General features: G+C 37.8%; 1 protein-coding gene across 1 annotated transcript in view; it reads left to right on the forward strand.

The window, feature by feature from the left end:
• The window catches only part of snx29 (sorting nexin 29), a 502,976-nt gene extending 481,063 nt beyond the window's left edge, over window positions 1-21,913 (forward strand). Inside the window, exon 21 of the mRNA XM_087997616.1 lies at window positions 14,267-21,913. Within this exon, the coding sequence (XP_087853742.1) occupies window positions 14,267-14,393 (127 nt within the window). The 3' untranslated portion in view covers window positions 14,394-21,913. The remainder of the gene's footprint in view (window positions 1-14,266) is intronic.
• The last annotated feature ends 219 nt before the right edge of the window (window positions 21,914-22,132 follow it).

The raw sequence follows: 22,132 nt of genomic DNA on the forward strand, positions 1-22,132 counted from the left end.
CACAGGATTCCTATTCTGCAGCCTTTAACCTCAAACCCTGAAAGGTATATTTATAGTTAGATGCATTCGAGGTTCTGCATGGTAGACTGGTTTGGAAGGTTCAACCACTTGGCATTTAGGGAGAGCTAGACACTTGAATACAAAATTGGCTTGACTGTAGGAGACAGAGGATGGTGGTGAAAGGTTGTGGTTCAGACTGGAGGCCTGTGACCAGTGGTATGCTGCAAGAATTGGTTCTAGGTCCACTATTGTTTGTCATTCATATCAACAATTTGGATGAGAATATAAGAGGCATGGTTGGTAGATGACACCAAAATTCATGGTATAGTCAACAGTGAAGAAGGTTATCGAAGAGTACAACGGGATTTGATCAACTGGGTCTGTGGGCCGAGGAATGGCAGATGGAGATTAATTTAGATAAATGCGAGATGTTGCATTTTGACAAGACAAACCAAGGCAGAACTTACACAATTAAAGATAGGGACCTGGGGAGTGTTGTTGAACAGAAAAACCCAGGGGTGCAGGTACATAATTCCTTGAAAGCAGTGTCACAGGTCGATGGGGTGGTGAAGAAGGCTTCTGGCGCACTTTCTCTCATTGGTTAGAGCATCGAGTACAGGAGTTGAGATATTATGTTACGACTATACAAGACATTGTTAATGCCATGTTTGGAGTACTATGTACAATTCTGGTCGCCCGGCTACAGGAAGGATGTTATTAAACTGGAAAGAGGGATGTTACTGAGACTGGAGGGTTTGAGTTATAAGGAGAGGCTGGATAGCCTGGAGGTTTTTTTTCACTGGACTGTAGGAGGCTGAGGGTAACCTTATAAAGGTTTATAAAATCACAAGAGGCATTGATAAGGTGAATAACCAAGTTCTTTTCCCCAGGGTAGGGGAGTCCAAAACTATAGGTATAGATAAGAGGGGAAAGATTTAAAAGATACTTGAGGGGCAACCTTTTCACACAGAGGGTGGCCCTTTATGGAACAAGCTGCCCGAGGAAGTGGTAGAGGCATGTTGTTAAGTTACAACATTTAAAAGGCCTTTGGACAGGTACATAGATGGGGAAGGTTTAGAGGGATATGGACCAAATGCAGGCAAATGGGACTACTTCAGCTGAGAAAACTTAGTAGACATAGACGAGTTGGGCTGAAAGGTCTGTTTCTGTGCTGTATGACTCTAAATGCATTACTCAGGCATTCATTAAAGTTAATGAACATGTGTCATACTCTTCCAGCAAACTTTTATCAGCCCATACTATATTTTTTCTGTGTTCCTAATTCATGTCATCTGCAGCATAGAACCTTTCCTCCCGATTGAAATAATTGCTGAGCACAGTGAACACGACATCATGTTCCTTGTGAAATCCCATGCAGAGATGCTACCTTTAATTACTACCTCTATTTATGAGGATGCAAGACATTGCAATTCAGCATAAAATCTCCTCACCATTTGCGCATGTTCTATAAATCATAACATGCTTCAGAAAATTTAACCAAGTAAGTGAGACAGGACCTGCGTTTCTACAAGTCATATTGGAATTCTGTAATAACTACTGCTCTTTCTAAGATCATGTAATATACCTCTGAAACTGTCTTCTAAAAGCTTCCCTAGAACTGAAATCAAACAACTGCCCTATAATTGCTAGGTTCTAAACTCCTTCCATTCTGAAATATTGGCAACACTTGGAAAATATCCCAGATTTCAAAGAGTTGATTTCTTTTTTAAGCTAATGGAAAATGTTTTACCACCTACCAGCACTGTGAGTATAACTGCCTCTCAAGCAATGCAGCGGTTCAAGAAGGCAGCTTCTCAAGGGTACTTAGGAATGGATACTGAATGCTGGCCCAGGTATTGATCCTCATATCCCATGAATGAATGATAAAAAAAAGTCTTTTACTTCACCAGTGCTAGAGATGTTTCCTATAGTGTGGAGTAAACACATTTGGAATTCAGCCACGGAGTACTGTAGCAAAATGATTGTGTTGTAAATGTGAGGTGAAATCCTGTATCATACAGCAATGTGACTTTATTGTTTAAGTTACATTGTACGGCTCAATGCATGGATTTCACATTATTGTTATGTGTGTGTTATTGAGAATCTGAAGTTATGTTGCATCACTGAATTCTTGAGGCCTTTAATCTCTTCCTCTACTAAATATATGTCCCCTTCCTCCTTGGATTTTCTGATATTGATTTCTTCTATTGCCTATCCAAGTGGTGTGTTCTGTGGATTCTCCACTGCTGTGTAACATAATTACATTTTTGTTGTTCTGTACTCACTTTCTCTGCCCATTTTATGTGCCTTTGTTTTAAAGTCGGTAACATTAAGCATATTATTAAACATTCGGTTTATCAGTATTGGCTAGAGACTTGAAAATTTCAGTAAGTTTCCCCAACTTAGTTTTCTCTAATATACTCCTGTCCAAAAACCAAGGTATCTTGTCATTGCTCAGATGCTCAATTCAAAATACCGGTCTTCTTGAACCACTAAAACCGCGCAGTGTAAGTGTATCCACAGTGCTGTGTTCAGGGAGTTCTAGACTCTGACCCAGTGAGGGTGCGAGGTTTATGTTCCATCCCCCAGAATGCACAGTCAAAGTAATCTTTGTTTTCTTTACTGTAACCATGCATCTGTGCCATCGATTTTGACCAGCTTCAAATTCCACAAGCTGTCTCTTTAAAATGAATCTAAGTCTGTTATCTCTCCTTATTCACTTTGCTAGTTTCATTACATTGAATTTGTCCTTGTTATAAAATTGTATGGTTCTGAAGAAAGGTCACTGGACTTGAATTGTTAACTCTATTTCTCTCATATAGATACTGTCAGACCTGTTGAGTTTTTCCAGCAATTCCTGTTATTGGTTCTGATCCTCCTCATTTCTTGTAATCTTACTTTTTAATTGATCCAATTTTGTTCCATTAGATTAACATGTTCCATGTTGTTATCAGTAATCTTGGAGAGCTTTGTTTTTACCTGCTCTTCTATTGTTTCTGTACATATTACAGGCAATAATCTAGTTGCTGAGGTACCATCATACCAGTTAAGAAGCACCTTAAGTGTTCCTTTTGGTCCTCTGGTTCAAGTTTTTTTTTTCAAAAGTACTCCATTAAATTAATTGGACAAAACTTCTCTTCCATCAGTTAATTATCTAAAGTTTTCAATTAGATCGATGCATATAATTTTGTATCTAAACACCATTCAACTTTTACATATTTTCAGTGTTCTATATAACGCTGTCCATTTTCAAAAATTGACTAAAATTCCAACATTCCATTAAATTCTAAACAACGTAATGGATATAAGAATCGCTTTTTAGGATTCACTGTTTTGTTGATGAGTGCTTTATAATTACTGTAGATTCCATAATGAGATCTGCATTCAAAAAGCCATGGCTCAATACCTTACATTTCCCTTCATAAATCCTGTTAACACCAGAATGTAGCAGAATGAGCATTTCCATTTTTTGTGATTAGGAGTCTGGCATCCTGATTTGTGGTCCCACCTATACTTGCACCCAATTCTTTTAGAGAATGCATTGCTGAATTTTGAATAATTTGTTAGAACATCTAATCAGGAAGGGCTAAAGCTATAGCTTGTGTAAATTCTATTTTAAATTGGGACATAAAATTCATTGTCAGTCTTTGAAGTACCCTTAGCCACTCTCTTTTGTATCCCATTATCAGTTCTCACCATCGAAGCTGAGTATATAAATCTTTACTTCAAATGTATCATGCTTCTTTCAAGTTTAGTGATTTTGTTTTCCTTTAATCTCTGCTCTCTTTAATTACAAGTCTACGACTCTGATGGTTTCAATACATACATACACACAAACCAATTCTTAGGTTTTTTTTTGAGTGTTCAATTTTCTTTCTACAGTGCATACTTTTTCTCATTACCTGCAGAAACATGGATTTGACAACATTGCAGTACAGGAAAGAGAAAAAGAGAAAATCTATTTCTTTGAAATGGTCAATGGAAGTGTTAGGTTCATCATACTGACATGATAAAATCATATGGTTTCCTCTCTGAAACATATTCTGTATTATTCTCAAAGTTATCACTAACTTTCCTCTTTCAAAAAGAAATTTCATTCGTGTATAGATTCAGGTAATTTTATCTGAGACAAAAGCTTAATGCTGAATTGTTTTCTTTGAGACAACATCACCACAACAGTTCCTAAAGTTCCACTTTCACCTTTCCAGTGCCACTAGAGATGGACAATAAATAGATGTCAGATTGCACAGGATGCAGCAAAAACTGGGGGCTCTGCCAATGAAGACTTGTATTTCAAAACAAGCAATTACCCCTAGCCAAGCTGTTCTAGTGCATCCACAATGCTAAAATCTAATGTGGAAAATTTCCCAGGTATGTCCGATCTACAAAAAGCAGCATGTGCCTAACTTGGTGGATTGTCACCTTAACAGTCTGGTATTAATCATCAGCAAAGTGGTGGCATTTGTTGTCCACAGTGCTGTCAAATGGTACTTCCTCAGTAACAACCTTTTCAGTTTGGATTGTCTTGAATTTCATTACAGGTTGCTGGACATGACAATTTGCTGAAAGTTAACATGGATTTGATAAGAGCAAAAAGTAGTCTTTTGAGTCTTTTGAGGTAGCAGAAGGGATGGATGGATGAATCCCAAAAATCATTGGATGAAGAGCCACATAATCAGCAAAATTGGAGCCAGGGAATAAATGAAGCAGCGTAGATACAAAATTGATTGAATGACAGGAAACAGAGCAGTGGGTGAACAATTGTTTTTCAGTCTGGAGGATGATTTACAGAGGTGATGCCCAGGAGTTTGTCTTGCGCTTCCTGATATATATTAATGATCCAGACTTGTACATGCCAAGCTCAATTTGAAATTTTGCAAATGACATAAACTTGGAAACATTGTGAGCTGTGTGGAGGACAGTGTTAAATTTCAGAAGGGCATTGACAGGTTGTGGAATGGTCAGACAGGTAGCAGGTGATATTTAACACAGAGAAGTGAGACGTATTAGGTAGAATAAATAAGGAGAGGAAACATGAAGCAAAGGGTACAATTCTAAATGGGATGCAGGAATGGAGGGGTCTAGGGCAATATGTATATAAACAATTGAAGATGACAGGACAGGTTGAGCAAATGGTTGATAAAGTATATGGGATTTGGGGCTTTATAAATATGTGTAGTGTACAAAAGAACACGAGTTTTGATAAAGCTGTGTAAAATTGATTGAATGACAGGAAACAGAGCAGTGGGTGAACAATTGTTTTTCAGTCTGGAGGATGATTTACAGAGGTGTTGCCCAGGAGTTTGTCTTGCGCTTCCTGATATATATTACCAGTTAATGGTTCAGCATTAACTGAAAGATTCCAATTCTGAGCACCACATTTTAGGAAGGATATGAAGGCAATAGAGAGAGTGCAGAAAGATTTCATGTACAAGGTTCCATAGATGAGGATAGATTTGCGAATTGTTCTCCTTGGAGGAGAGAAGATTAAGATTTGACAGAGGACTTCAAAATCACCAGCTGTATGGACAAAGTAGATAGACAGAAGCTGTTTCTGTTGGCAGTAGGGTTGAGAACGTGAGAATATTGACTTATGATGACTATCAAAATAAGCAATTGAAACATGACACAGCGAGTGGCTAGGATCTGGAAGTGTGGTTAGATCTCAGTGGCGGGAGACAGATTCAGTTGAGGCATTCAAAAGACATTTCATTAATTATCCAAAGAGAAAAAAATCTGCAGGCTGCAGGGGTACTGCAGGAGGCATTAGAGTAAGTGAATTGATCTTGCAGAAAATCAGTTTAGATGTAGTGCGAATGGCCCTGAGTATTGTAAACATTAAATGATTCTTGACCCAAATATGTGCAGAAGAATTGAGATGATAGTGACTGTCCTTGACATCAAGGTAGCAGTGACCAAGTGTGGCATCAAGAAGCTCTAGCAAAATCAGAAATCATGGGATACCTTCTAGTCATCCTGGATAAAGGAAGCCAAGTGGATGTTCAGCCCATTCGCATCCTCCACCACCTGCAGACTGTGGAAGGAATGTATACCATCCACAATATGTATTACAGCAATTTACTAAAGCTCCTTTGACAGCATGTTTCAAACCTGTGACTTATTCTACTTGGAAGAACAAGGACATGTGTGACATCTGCACATTTCCTCTAAACCATATAAGATCCTGACTTTCCATATTGCTGTTTCTTCACCATGGCTCAGACAAAATCTTGGATCTCCCTCCTGAACATCACTGAGAATGTACCTAGTTCCCATGAAGGAAAATAAAGAAAGACTGACTTGCATTCATATACAACTTTTTAAGGCCACCAAATGTCTCAAATCACTTTGCAATCAGTTCAGTATATTTTAAAGCAAAGTCGCTGACAGATTGTGGGAAACTTGTAGACCACGTTGTGCACAATAAGCGCTCACAAACTGCAGTGTAGTGATAAGTAGGTAATTGGTTTGTTTCTGGTGTTGATTGCAGGATGAATATTGGCCAGAACATTTGGGATTATGACCCTGCTGTTCTTCCAAATAGTACCATGGGATCATTTACATCCACCCAGATGGGCAGATGGAGTTGAATGTCTCATCGACAATTCTGCAGCTCTGAGAGTCCAGCACTCCCACAGGATAGCACTGTAGTGTCAGGGTAGATTTTTGTGCTCAGGTTCTGAAGTGGACTAATGGCTGACACATAGATTGCAACATTTCAAGAAGGTAGCTCACTACCACCTTCTCAAGGGCAATTAGGGTGGGAAGTAAATGCTAGCCTTCTCAGCAACATGTTCGTCCTGAGAGTAAATAAAAGACTTGCTAACATTCATGCTAATTCTAAGAAGACTGAAGAATTTGGTAAGTTTGAGACCAACAAGTAAAGATGGACTGTTTCGAATTTGTAAAACCTGATCTCCTTCAATGAGTCAAGCTGATAATCTCAGAAATCATGAGATACTACAATGCTTCTCTCACCAGCACCATTGTTTCAGAATGTATTTTTCCTCATGTCCCATTTTTTATCCATCGTTTTAACAGAAACTGTCTACTCACACATTAGTAATAAAAATTGACAAGGCTGATGGTGAAGCTGAAAGCTTATAGGAAATCTAATTTTGAACACTCTCCAATTTACTGCCTAGAAGATTTACAGTCATTCCTTTCCATTATTGACTTTCGGTGGGATGTGACTCATGCCCTCCTACACATTAACAGCACAGAGCTGGATTGAGTGGAGCTCCTGGGTGCGGTCATCCACAACAAGCTTTCTTGGACTCTTCATGTGGACACACTGATTACAAAGGCCCAACAACGTCTCTTCTTCCTCAGGCAGCTGAGGAAATTTGGCATGACGGCCAACTTTTATAGGTGTGCCATCGAAAGCATTCTGTCTGGATGTATCACTACCTGATATGGCAACTGTACCATTCATGATCGGAGACGGTTACAGAGAGTGGTGAACTCGGCCCAGAGAATCACAAAGGCCAACCTCCCACCTACAGAATCCAATTACCAGGCCCGCTGTCAAGGAAAGGCCGCCGGCATTCTCAAAGATCCATCCCACCCTGGCAATGTTTTTCTACAACCTCTACCATCGGGGAGAAGGTACAGAAGCCTGAACACACGCACCAGCTGGTTTCGAAACAGTTTCTACCCTACTTTTGTTAAAATACTGAATGAACTACAAACTCTTAACATTCGCCTGTACCTGTGTTTCTGTTTTTGCCACTGTTTACCTATTATTTACTTATCTATGCTGCTTAACTCTGTGCAAGACAAAGCTTTTCACTGTGCCTCGGTACACGTGACAATCAATCCAATTAATTCATTTAAAGAGAGTCCTGTACTTGAGGTGAAATCTATAGCACTGCCTTATTAATGTGAAAATGATTGAGTAATGATGGTAGGGATTTGGGATCTGAGCATATCAGTGGATTATAAAAATTCCTTTGGACACTGGAGTCTCTCAATTTTGAGATCAAATGCAGTTGGGTTGCTTTATTGAATATTTTGACTGTTTCTTCAAGCACACTCCATAACACTCCCTGGCTGACCACATCGCCTTCCATTCCTTTTCTCTCCTTTCCACCTTTAACCTCCTGTGTTGAACATCATACACAGAGTAAATCATAAACATTAACTTCCACCTATACACTGTAGCCACTGGTCAGGAATTGTGATGACGTGCCATCCTTGTTTCTCCCATTAGCCTGGTAGCTTTTCCCATTCACATCCCATTTGGCTTGCATTTGGTTGTACCTGATTTTCTCTATCTGTAATGTGGTTTGATTGCCTGATAATAATATCTTGTTTGGAAAATGCTCTTATCTTCCAATTTCTCTTTAATCTGTTTATTTTTACAGTTCTGACAAAGGACACATACCTAAATCATTTTCTTTCAAACTTCTCTTCTCTTTCCATTGCTGGCAGACTAGCTTATTCCTTCCACCATTTTCTATTTTATTTATTTAAGTCCAACCAGCTGGTGTCTGAAGCAGAGACTCTCAGCAGGTTGCCTAGTGCCTACTCCTGTGTTCAGGGAATTGTATTGGAATGAAGGTACAGTAATATAAACTGGGGAAATTACAAGGGCATGAAGTATTCTATTCAGGAGTAAAACATTTCATGATTTTAGGTGGCACATGAGGAATGTGAGACTTTCAAAGAAAGATGGAGATCTGTCATTTATATATGGTATCTTTTATACATCCTCAGAGGAACTCAAGGCAATTAATTGGATTATTTTGAAGTGCAATACTTGTTCTTATGGTTGTAGGAGAAAGTGAGGACTGCAGATGCTGGAGATCAAAGCTGAAAATGTGTTGCTGAAAAGCGCAGCAGGTCAGGCAGCATCCAAGGAGCAGGAGAATCGACGTTTCGGGCATAAGCCCTTCTTCAGGAATTCCCCATCTGTTGATTGTCAGGAAAACCCCATCTGGTTCACTAATGTCCTTTAGGGGAGGAAACTGCCATCCTTACCTGGTCTGGCCTCCATGTGACTCCAGACCCACAGCGATGTGGTTGAGTCTTAACAATTAAGATGGGCAATAAATGCTGGCCTAGCCAGTGATGCCCTCTTCCCATGAATGAAAAAAAAACTGTTCATACTTCACTTTGTACATTCAGAAATGTAGGAAATTTGATCCTTGCTTAAAAACTATAATTAATTGTTCTATTGTCTTTATAAAAGATGCATTACCTTTTTCTCACTGAGCCAAAATAACCAAATAGTTCTGGAAAGTCCTGCAACCTTTTGCATTCTTCCTGTCATTTCATGTGACAGTTCTGTTTTAATACTCAGTGGGTGAGCTAGCTGTGGTTTGGAGGGAGGGACAGCCTGTCACATTGACTCTCCTGTATCCTTGCAGATGAAAACTAGGTGACTGAAACTCCAGGAATGATACCACGTAAAGTCAGACACTGCTTCCTTTGGGTTTTATCTTAAAGTAGAGCCAGCAGAGTGAATTCAGTGATGGTGTTTAAAAGAACAGTGCCTCTTCTTTGAGGAGTATCACAGGCTGCACTTTTGATTCACTCGGCTCTGAAAACTATGATCAGACTTCTAGGAAAGCTCTTACTGTATTCAGTGTTCTGAGCTTCATAAAGCCAATACACTGCCAACTCCTTCATTGTCTGTTTCCACAAATTAATTGGCCCTCTCTTAACAGGACAGATTATGTTCGGGATGGGGTTGGGGGGGAGGCGGTGTATTCAGTTAAAGGCTTGGTATGAATTCTGACTCCCCCAGCTAATTATGTTTTGTTTTAAGAAGTTTTTCTTCTGGAAGTCAGCCTGGTAGACAGGCTGGGCCTCTGGGCGAGTAGCAGAGACTCATATGTAGGACCCAACTACACCTTGTTGATGATATCAGCTTGAGGATCCAATTCCTGAGCCCATGGTGAATTCTAATACATGGGGGTTTGGGCACCTGATCCCAGGGAAGGCTGTCAGATTCCCGGCCCCCGTGCCATTCGGAATGTGAGGGAGAAGCACTAACTTCTCCTCACGCTGGTCCGAACCTACCTTCAGCTGTCAGCTGTTCTGAGGCCTGAGAAATTCACACCTGACCACAGTTAAAATACAGAGCTGTTTTAATCAGAGGCTTCAGCCTTGTGAGTGGATTGGCTTCCTGTCCCTGATCCCCCATTGAGATTTTTCACATTCTAGCAATTCTCAGCCCCGGGCCACATCTTTTCAGGATTAAAATTCAGCAAATTATCAAACATTCTTCAGCTATGGTTCTGACTTGAATAACTGCTTTTTATTTCTTTATTCATTCATGGAATGTAGGTATCACTGGCAAAGCCAGCATTTATTGCACATCCCTAATTAATGTTGAAAACTCGCCCGGGTCACTTCAGAGTCAACCACTTTTCTGTAGCTCTGGAGCCATATGTAGTCTGTGAAAGAATGGGAAATTTCCTACCGTAAAGGATGTTAGTAAACTAGGTTGGTTTTTAGCTGAAAAATGTGTTGCTGGAAAAGCGCAGCAGGTCAGGCAGCATCCAAGGAGCAGGAGAATCGATGTTTCGGGCATAAGCCCTTCTTCAGGCTTATGCCCGAAACATCGATTCTCCTGCTCCTTGGATGCTGCCTGACCTGCTGCGCTTTTCCAGCAACACATTTTTTAGCTCTGATCTCCAGCATCTGCAGTCCTCACTTTCTCCTAGGTTGGTTTTTACAACAGTCGACAGTGGTTCCATTGTTACCATGAGACTGAGACTTGAAATGAACAGATTTTTTATTCCTTTAAGGCAAAGATGCTCAACAGAAAAAGTAAGAGAAGAGTGGCTTACAGGGGACATTAAAGATGGTGTTTAGTCAAAGGAAGGGATGTATAAAGTTGCCCAAAAAGCTGTAAGCTTGAGGATTGGGAGAGTTCAGAATTCAACAAAGTAGGATAAAGAAAGAGAAAATAGAATGTGAATGTAAAATAGGAAGAAACAACGGAAGGATTGTGAAAGGTTCTATATGTGTGTAAAAATGAAAAGTATATCAAAGATAAATGTAGGTTACTTTGAGGCAAAAAATTATAATGGGAAAGAAAAAAATTGGCAGAGAAGCTCAATTAGTACTGTCTTCACAGAGAAAGACACAAGAAGTCTCTCTGAAATAATCAATATCCAAGAGTCTTGGAGAATATGGAACTGAAAGAAATAAGTACTGATATAAAAGTAGTACTGGAGAAAATAATGGAACTGAAAAATGCCACATCCACAGAATTTATTACTTTCACCCTAGAACGTTTAAAGAGTTGGCTACAGCAATTGTAGATCCATTGGCAATCATCTTCTAAAATTCTCTTAGTCCTGTAACATTTCCTGCAGATTTGAAAATTGCAAATGTAACCCCACCATTTAAAAAAAGATGGAGAGAAATAAGGGGGAACCACAGACCTGTTAGTCTGATGGCAGTAGTAGGGAATATACTAGAATCTATTTTAAAGAATGTGATTCTGGATATTTAGAACATAATTGTCTGTTGAGCAGAATCAGTGTGAATGCATGAAGGGGAAGTAATGTTTGACAAACTTGGTGGTGTATTTTAAGGATGCTACTCACAGAATCAATAGCAGAAATCAGTGGATGTGGGGTATTTGGATTTTCAGAAAGTTTCAGAAGAGGTTAGTAAACAGAATTTAAGTGCATGGTTTTGGGTGAAATGTACCAGCGTAGATTGAGGATTGCATGGCAGGCAGAAAGTAAAAATCAAGTTTAAATGGGTCAATCTTAGGTTAGCCTACCTAGGAGTTTGAAACTGTCTATAAAAAGAGATCAAGGAGACAAATCCTTTATTCTCTGGAATTTAGAAGAATGATTGTGATCGCATAGAAACTTTCACAAATCTTAAAGGGATAGTAGATGGAGAAAGAATGTCCCCTCAGCTGGGATCTATACTCCAAAAGAAATAGGAACAACCCACTTGAGCCTGCTCTGCCATTCAGTAGGATCCTCACTGAATTGAATTTAAATTCTCTTGTTGACTCAGTCACATTTCGTTTGATAGTTATTCCAGCAACGTGCTTTGAGATCATTCGCTGCATCAAAAGTGCCATGCAAATGTGCCACAGTCTGAGGAATTTCCTGAGATTGTTCAAACAATAAAAGTATTGATGTCCTTTGTTCCTCTAGTTGGTCTAAATTGGCTGTACCGTAAATTTACTTACTTTGATTTTGAAATGCGAGAAAAAATCTTTCTATCTGTACAACATATAGCTTGTCTATAAACCAGACAACACAATGGACTGCATGCAGTACAGAAACTGCTTGAAAGCAAATCCTGCTGCACAGCATTGCTAGTCATGAGCTGAAGTGATATCGAGAGAAAAATGATAATTGCAATTTAACATTTGCAATTGCAGGCATTTGGTGGCAATGTAAAATATTCAATTCTTATATTTTCACCAATCTATTGCAGTTAGCTGCATTGAATGGCTAGAAATGTCCTCATAATCTGATTTCAATAGATAGTTGGTCATTCCATGCGGCCTGGATACATTACATTCAGCAACTTGATTTAGAGCTGGGAGTTTAGGTAACATGCAGTTTGAAGGGCTTTTGTTTAAAATTGATGGTTACATAATTAAATCCATGTCCCAGGTGAGGGCAGGTAATACATCAAAGTCATTCATTTATTCTGCATATCAAAAACACAGATTGTATATGATTTAAAATTCATGTTTGCCTTTGTTATACTTACTGAGAAAGCATAATTGAGAAAATTATTGCAATTTATCATTAGAATAAGCTGATATTAAAATGTACTCCTCCGTTCTTTCTGGTCAATCTTTTTTTTTGCCTAGCAGTGACAAGTGAATCTGATTTAGACACATTATCAATATCACAAAACCAAATGCTATAGATAACTTTGTGATATGTTCACACTGAGCCGTGATAGATGTGACATGCAAAGGCACAAATGATGAAATACTTAAAGCTCCTCTCAACAGAAGAGAGATGGAGAAGCAGAGAGGTCTTGAAAAGGGGACACTGTGCTATGGCCAACAACACAGCCTAACACTCAATCACCTGGGGCTTTTAAAGAGAATGTAGAAGAAGCTGAGATTCAAGAGGCGCAGAGACCTCGCAGGGTGGTAGGCTGAAGGAGATTACCACGTTAATGTGGGCTGAGGCCACATCGTGACCGGAAATCAAGGACAAGCATTTTAAAATGGAAAGTTAGATCTGGAGCTAGTTGAAGGACGGCAGGGTAATAGGTGCACAGTCCCTTGTACAAGTACGGAGTTTTGGATAAGCAGAGGGTAGTGAAGGTGGGGGGAGATGGGAGGCCACCCAGGGCAGTGTCAGAATAGTCAAGTCTCAAGATAATAACGAAGACTGCTGCATGGTTTCCCAGCAGCTGGGGAGCAGACCAGTGCAACAGGCTGGTGAACTGCCAGCTCCCCAAAGGAAGTTGCTGCTTTTTAAGCCAGGAAGAGTCGAAATTCTCTTCACAGTCTTCTCATTCATAAGCCTATTTTTCCCAGTTTGAATTTTCAGGCTACAAATTCCTGAGGCTTGTTTTCCTCCCCTTGCACTGACCAAACTATGAGTTGGTTGGTTACTGGGCAGGAAAACAGAACTGCACAACATTACATGTGTTCATGCTACTGAGATTGGCAGGATGCCCCCATTCCCAGCCTTGTTGAGAATATTGGACATTTGTGAGCACATCTGCCCTTTCCATTGAGTTAAACCTCATTGTAATGGCATTGTGATCAGAGCATAAGTATGGTGGCAAGCTTCCTACTCTCAGTTAAAGTTCTTAAAGTTTGATAAAGCTGAGTTAAGCAGAGAAAAACAAAGTAACTTATTTCATAGGAAATATTCTGGAAAACTGGCAGGTTCTCATGCATGTTACATTGCTCATCAGTTGGAGGCATCCTACATCTGATTCAAAACAATGAAAGACTAGCTCTCTGAAGTAGGCTGACACCATTTCTCATAAACTGAATACTACTGGGACCCACTGGCTTAAACAAGTTACATTTCAGATTTCAGAACAACATGTAGATCACTAGAACTAGTCCGTCATGATGTACAGACGTGGTTTCAGAAAACTCTGAGTATTCTCAGTGAGTCACTTTTTTAACAGCAGTACCTGCAAAGTGTCAGTGGTACTGAATTGAAACAATTAAAAAAGCCAAGGATTTTGTTTTGTTGTTGCTACATATCCAGATGAAATTGTTGAGTCACCATGAGCTAGATTATTAAAATGTTGTTATTTTTCAACGGCCAATAATCCATTGTTTTTATCTCCACAGTGATGTACAGCCGACTGGGGAACCTGCAAGTAAGGCACGGTCAAAAGTCGCCTCTAAGTTTTCTAGATTGAGCAGGACTCACCCCAGGGAGACACGAAATCCTGAGCCTCAGAGTGGCGACCTTTGACCTGTGAACTGACGAAAGATTCCAGCATACTGTCCTTTATGTGAAACATCAGATAACCTTTCAATACACCACAGCTGGGTTAAGCCGAGGAAGATAGAGTGACAGTGTTAACGTCGTGGGAAATGATTTTGGAAGTGTCAGGTTTTCATGGGTCTTGTACATTGTTGGTAATTTGGAATGCATTATCCGCTTCATAGAAATATCAGTATAAGATAAGACTCTCTTTCACTTGCACAGTTTGAAATGTTTACAGTCTGTATTGATTATTTATTGTGGTGGCACAATTGGAACATTTACTCGTTACATTTTTGCCTTAATTCCTAATGCCCTTTCTCAAGCATCAAAAGCATGTCAGTTTATTTGTGTTCACTTGTTGGACGTATTAATGACCACTCCTGTGTTTATATACAGCATCTAAGGGGAATAAAAATTCCTTTACCGATTTACAAAAGCACTGTTACTGCATTTCACACCGATTAGCTGGCAGATAAATATCAACCAGAAAAAGTTTTAAGCCAGATGTAATTTATTGACATTGAGAGTTGCTAAGTGCTGTTTCTTTCATCACCTTTTTAAAAACAAAAATGGATTGAGTATGAGTTTTATTTTGTTAATAGAATCTTCAATATCAACTGGAAATCCATTTATTCAGAACCCAATTTTATAATATAAAATGTGCACAGTTCCCAACTCTAAAATTCATTATAATCATTTGGTTATAGTCTCACAATTTAATTCCCAAATTTGGTTCTTTAAACATTTCTCATCAGTCACTGTACATTTATATTGTTATACGCTGTGAAATTATTGCAGCGGCATTCATAAAAGTCTTGTCCACTCACATTAATTCTTCTGAGAATGTGGTAAGGTTCACAGTGGTAAAATGCTTCTTCTGCACAAATAATGACTAATCCAAAGACACAGATATTAACATAGCATCTTAACTTTGTTACAAGATTTTTACAAAATAATGTTGAACTGAAACTTCATTTCTCAGTAAGGAAGGGAAATCGAGATACATTTTTCACTAATGCACAAAGCTACGACTGGTACTCTGTACTCGATGAGCCATTCCTAGTATGTGAAGACATGATTTAGGCACTACAGTTAAATACAGTTTACTATCTGCCAATGTAGAGAATGTTTCTTTTAATCTGAGATGATTAATAAACAGTATTGTTTTCCAATTGAGATGCAGCAGTCTTAAGATTAATGTAGAAACAAACAAATCCAAAATAACTTAAAAACTTAATTCTGCTAGTATCATTTTCTGAAAACAATATTATTTGTTTGGGATATTTTAGGTCCATCTTTATGCTTTCAGTTTTACATTTTTAATTAAATTATATAAAGTTCACTAATTCCTCCCTGAAATGAGCAAATACTAAAGTCTGAGGTGATTTTCCTCTATCAAAAATACATATCACCTACAATTACTTTCAAAGTTTATACTGTAAATGTAAGTAGTATGAATTGCAATGCAAGAAAATTATTTTCCTCTTGAATGTCATGTTAGCTGTTACATTAACAGGTTAGTCCTTTTGCTTCAAAACGTAACAAGACCCTGTTACAATTCACTTTGGATAACATCCTTGCCAGAATTGGAACATCAGACCACAATAATGTTTTGTCCCTCTATTCTTCTCTTCCATCAACTCTCAAATTCTTCAAGTTTCCCAAAACCAAACCAAGTGTAATAGCCTCTTTGTTGATACTGTAGCTGGCCTTTATCATCTCCATTCAACTCTGTTATCAGTCTTCAGCATTCTTACAACCTACTTCAGCCATAGCACTCCACTAATCCATTCAGCTGCCTAGATCCCTCTCATCTGTTTTTTTTCACCACAAGCTTTCAATCATCTTCCATCACATTTTATATTCATCATCCAACAGGTTGGTGAATATGCTTATCTGTTCACTTGTATACAGTTCTTGGTGAAAACTAAGCTTAAGTGCAGTGACAGAAAACTGGAGAGAGCTAACACTGAGCAGTGCTGACATTTCCTATGCACTGTTTTGGTGATTAATTACCTAGGAAGAAGTTGAAGTCATCTGCTCCTGTGTTAGCATCTGTTCAGTTGTACATAAAGCAGATTAGACATGATATTAAATAGATTAATCTCTATCCTGTCAACCTGTGGGGAATGTAACATTCAAAGTTGTATTTAGCACTGCTGTTAGATTTTAATTTTTTATTAGAAATTCATTGAGAAAAGTATTTCATTACAACTGCTTCTGAATAGGCCATTTAGAAAACGCTACATGGACCAAAATGTGTGTGGGGACATAATGCAATGTAACTTTAATAATGGAAATGTATATATACAGGGACTCTCAGTTCAGAGATTAAACACGAGTTTTAGAAATTAATGAGATGTCCTGTTAAAAGTGCTTTCTCTTGCCTATGGGACCATGAAAACAAACCTAGGAATAATAATTAATAAATATGCATGATCATGATGAAATATAAGATGCTGACATTTTTGTTATATTTTCACTAGGTTTACAATACTGGAATGGTCAGAGAATCTAATAGTTTGGCTTGTGAAATTTGATGTATAGATTTTGCCACGTGAAAATTTGACACTCACTCTAATATCATTAAAGGGAAAGGAAAATCTAAAGAGAGGATATTCTGTTCTAAATATTCCCTTCAGCCATGTCTTAATGAACTATAGAGTAATGAATACATGTCACTTTTCACGCAATCATGCAGATACTTGATTTGCCATGTTTTCTCAACTCTTGTAACCGATTAATTTACAAGAAAGCAACCTGTGTATTTCCATATTTAAACTGTTCATTTCAATGGGAATGATTGTCAACCTGGGAACTGATCCCAAACACACAGATATAATAAATTCCATTGACTGAATAATGCTATGGACTGAAATGTTGCAAAGGTTTTCAGAACCAAGTTACTATCTAATTGGTTAGAAGGTCTGGCCCCTATTGATATATTTTTATTAGATCAACTTATAATTATTTGAGCAGAAAAATTCCTCCCATACTGGAACTACATGAACAGGACCAGGTCATTCCCCTTGTCACTTACAAACTTTGTCTGTATTGGAAAGTTTATTTTCTCTAAATAATACACTGCAGAAATCAACTTTAATTGATTCAAGATTATTCCTGTAGAATTGTATAGAGTCCTTTCCATCCTTTTGGCTTGTCTTTGCAATAACATCAAATAATCACTCTTTAAGAAGATTATATTTTTGAATGCATAAATTCTTAAGTTATTCCATTTTGTCAGTCCTTCGGATTCTACTGATGATTTCATCTTCACAAAAATCTGTTACTACTGTTGTGCACTTTTCATACAATGAATGGAACTGACTGCATAACAATGACGGCATGAGTGGGTTTTATCCAACCATGTCTATAAATTGTAGGAGCAAATTATTGCAGATGCTGGGATCTGCACTGAAAACAACAAATGTTGGAGATGTCGACTGTCAACTCAAAACATTAGCATGCTCTCCATGGATGTTATCTGACCCACTATGATCTGCAGATTTGTTGTTTTCATGTCTATAAATTGCTTTAGTGTGGTATCCTGGGGGGGACTGTCAGAGTTCCTCTATGTAATATATATAAAACGGCAGTTTTAAGATGTCTCAAGTGACTCGTCACCATTTTAGCTTAAAGTACGCATTTGCAATAATGTTGTCTGAAGTAGCTGTTCCTAATGCATACTTGCATCAGCAAAGCACAGGGGTGGCTCTAAAAAAATGGGCCTACTTTAAGTAAAGGTTGTTTTTTGCAAAACAGAATTCTGTAAGCATTTAGTTAGATTTATCAAACCATTCACAGCTTCCAATTACTAATGCTAATGATTTATATCCATTGTCACAGTGGGTATGGAAATAAATCAGATGTTCATGACTAACAGCACTTTCTGATCTCTGAGAGCAATCACTTTACATTCACTGATGCCACACATTTCTTGTTTGTCTCTTGTAATTTGGAACACTTTTGAATTTGCATTTAATGCTTATATTTTAGTTTAATGTAATTTTTTAATGTTATCTTATCATTCAGTGCCTACATTTTCTGAATAAAACTGACCTTTTGACTTACTTGAGAAAGGATATAATAGCATTAGGAGTAATTTAGAGAAGGTTCATACAACTAATCCCTGGGATGAAGGGGATATCTTTAAAGAAAGAGTGGATAGGTTTTGCCTGTGTCCATTGGAGTTTAGAGGAACGAGAGAGATGATCTTGTTGAAATGAAAGATCCAGAGTAAAATTGACAGGGTGGATGTTTCCCTTTATGGTTGAGACTAGAATTAAGAGATAGGGTTTAAAAATAAGTAGTATCTCACTCAAGACAGAGATGAAGTGATTTTTTTTCCCCTCTCAGAAGATTGTACATCTGGGGAATTATTCTCCCGAGAGAGCAGTAGAGACAGGTTATTGAAGATTTTTAAGGCTGAATTCAATGGATTTTTGCTTGACAGGGACTCGAGAGTAGGGAGGAAAATGGAGTTAAGGCCACAATCAGATCAACCATGATCTTATGGAATGGTGAAGCAAACCCAAGGGGCCAAATCCTACTCTCGTTGATATGGATATATGACAAAGCTGCTCTGAGAAAGCTGAAAATCAGACTGAAGTGGACAGCTTCATGCTCTAAGCTGGTTTTAGAGCATTTGATTGTTTTGTCAGTGATTTTAACAGAGTGTAAGATAAAGAGGTCTAGGAAGGCAAATTAAGTTGCAACAAATTAAGAGAATATTATGTGATTTTTACTTCCTGAGTTCATCAAATATTCTTTAATGGATCATGTAGAAGCACTACTAGCTTAATGTAGTTTGTAACGTTAATTGTACTCACCTATGAATTGTTAAATTCTGCTGAGCACTTTGAGGATAATTTCACATGTATGGGAGCACAGAAACAGGCCATTCAATTCAACCAATCCATGCTCCACTCATTCATGCTCCACTCGAGCTTTTTTGAATTATCTTCTCACAGAAACTTGCCACTTTCTCCCTCATGCTTTTCTACTTACCCCATCTCAATGGAAGTGGCTGCCAGTCTGCAACTGGTGTTTTCATCTGAGGCAGGGAGCCCCAGTTGAATGCTAGTATTGCCAAGGCAAACAGCAACTGGCAGAAAGGAATTGGTTTGGGATGGAATGTAAGGGAGAAGCTCAGTAAGGATCAGGCAGTGCTTGGGCACTGAATTCCAGAAGCTGGCTGGGTATGGATGCTGTGAACATCTTGCAGTTGGTTAGTGCTTGAGTTAATGCAGCAGGGTGCCAGATTTGCTTCATGTATTCCTGCTCCTTCAAAACCTGTGAAGAAAAGCTTAGAAGATTTCATTGTCTTCTAACTTGACAAGACTGGCTACATTCAAACACAAGGTAAAAGAACTTATAGTTCTTAGGGCAAAGGGGTCAAAGGCTATGGGAGAAAGTGGGAACAGGGGCTGAGTTGGATGACCATACTGGATGGCAGAATAAGCTTGAAGGGCCAAATGGTCTACCTATAGTCCTTTTTTTCATGTTATTGGGATTCACATGTGGGTTGTTTGAACTTAAATCTGTGTTAATCACAAAGGCTTCTTCTAGAGTTCTGAGAATCCAAACCTACAGATTTACAAACCAGAAGTATCTAATGAAGAACCTGTAGAAAAGCACAGGAAATGAAAATGTCTTGTTTTAAATGAACCTTTACTGTCAAATTTAGGGATTTAAAATTCCTCTCCAGGAAATTATTGCAAATTACCAGTCTTCATTATTGATGTTTATAATTACATTTTTCTTAAGCGGATAAAAAGGTTTTTAGTCAATTGTTTGCACTGAAATCTTGAGATTTGTCAATTTGGAGTTGGACCATTTTCTGCCACTTTGTCAAAATCAATGAGTAATGCCCTTCAGCTCATCTGGTCTGTACTGCCAATGTTACACTAGATCCACACGAGTCCCACTTTCCAGCACTACAGCCATAGCCTTGAATGTTCCTGTTCAAATTTCATTCTTCATTGACTGTGGTATTTAACATAGAGCAATGTAGCTTTTAGTAACTACTTCATTGTTAAATTAATCAAATGCAGAATATATCTCTGGTGCAACTGTTAATATTTTGCAGTTGTTCTTTTTCTTAGAATTTTTTTTTGAGAAATAAGCAGACGCCTGCCGTTTTTATCTGGTACAGAATTATTCTGCACCTGAGGCCAGGATGCTGAAATGTTAACCTCACTGTACTATATCATAAGATTGAATTTAATTTGATTTATTAATTACAAATAAACTTGCTTCAGAAAACTTTGGTAGGAAGCAGTGTGTAGATTGATTCTAATTTGGTTACAGTAGCCACTGCTCTTTACTTCCTTTAGTCAATTTTCTGACTAGTCCAAAACCTGGGGGTAAAAGGGGGTGAAATCAATCTTTGACAGTAGCATGAAATTATAGGTGAGTTGAAGCAGTTTTATACTGGTATCAAATGGTGCAAGAGTCTAAGGAAAATATGTTTTTTGAAAGGTTGTAATGTCATCTTCCTCTATATTAAACTAATTTAAATTAAATAAGATTGTTTTTTATGAAAACATATAAAAGAATGTGACTAGTTAGAAATTGACAGTAGGGCAGTTATGATCTGTACAAATGGGTGGGTTAACATGTCATTAACAATACTTTTTCGCAGAAGTGTTCTTGAAACATTAACCTTTTTTATGGATGTTGACTGATCAGCTGTGTATTTCTGGCACTTTCTGATTTGATTCCATCATTTTCTGATTTATTTTAAACTCCTGTTTTAACATGCTCTCAGGAAATCTTATTTCATAGTGATGTATGGTTAAACTTCAATCAGGCCTTTTAAAATTTGATCCTTTTGTATATATTTAAACTGTTGCCTTTTTCTACTAAATCAAAAACTACATAATAACTTCCAGCTAAAGATTTTAATTTTTAACTTCACAAGGAAAGCACAAGGCTGATTGAGAAATTATTCATTCATTGTCTACGTTTTCATCTTTTTCAAAAGTTGATGAAGATGCTGCATATCTATAAGTGCTATTGATCACTGCGGGTACTTTGATTTCCTTAAATTGAATACAGGAAGTATGATATGATGTGTTTCAAATTGGACAAATTAATTGTAAATTTTATTGTAATTGATTTGAGGAACTGAATGACTTCTTATTTCTCCAGATTTGGAGAGATGTCTAATAAGTACAAAATGAATGTGTTGAGTGAGAGCACATCTAGGATTGAAATTCTTCACTTTCTTCTGTGCAATTTAAATATCTTTCAGTATAAATATTTCCTGAATCATTACGTGTATTTTAAAGAAACCTACATGTGATATTCAACAAATTATAAGAAACATGTTACTATTATCTTCAGTCCTGTGGGCATCTGCTTTGTTTTGCAATTCTGTGTATATTTGTTTGCATGATGCATACTACGCAATAAGAAGATGTAATTTCTCTAATTTGCTTTTAACAAGTCATTTTACATTCATATGATTTAATAGAAAGTAAACCATTTTCATTTGAATTGCATTTGTGTGAAGTATATATTTTCCTTTGGTTTACATTTTTTGATGTATTGATGCTCATTATGGACAGAAGACATTTTTTGTTTCATGATGTTGGTACCGAGCTGCATGGGTTTAGATAAGTAACATGTCTGGAAAATACTGATCCCTCCTATGTTTTCCTGAACAGGCAAGATTATACATAATCCCATTTTCCATAATGCACTTTTCTAGTAATGGGATA

Source organism: Chiloscyllium plagiosum, unplaced genomic scaffold, assembly GCF_037043375.1.
Source record: "Chiloscyllium plagiosum isolate Xiang-an unplaced genomic scaffold, Cpla_swu_hap1 HiC_scaffold_20, whole genome shotgun sequence".
In the NCBI taxonomy this organism is placed as follows: Eukaryota; Metazoa; Chordata; class Chondrichthyes; order Orectolobiformes; family Hemiscylliidae; genus Chiloscyllium; species Chiloscyllium plagiosum.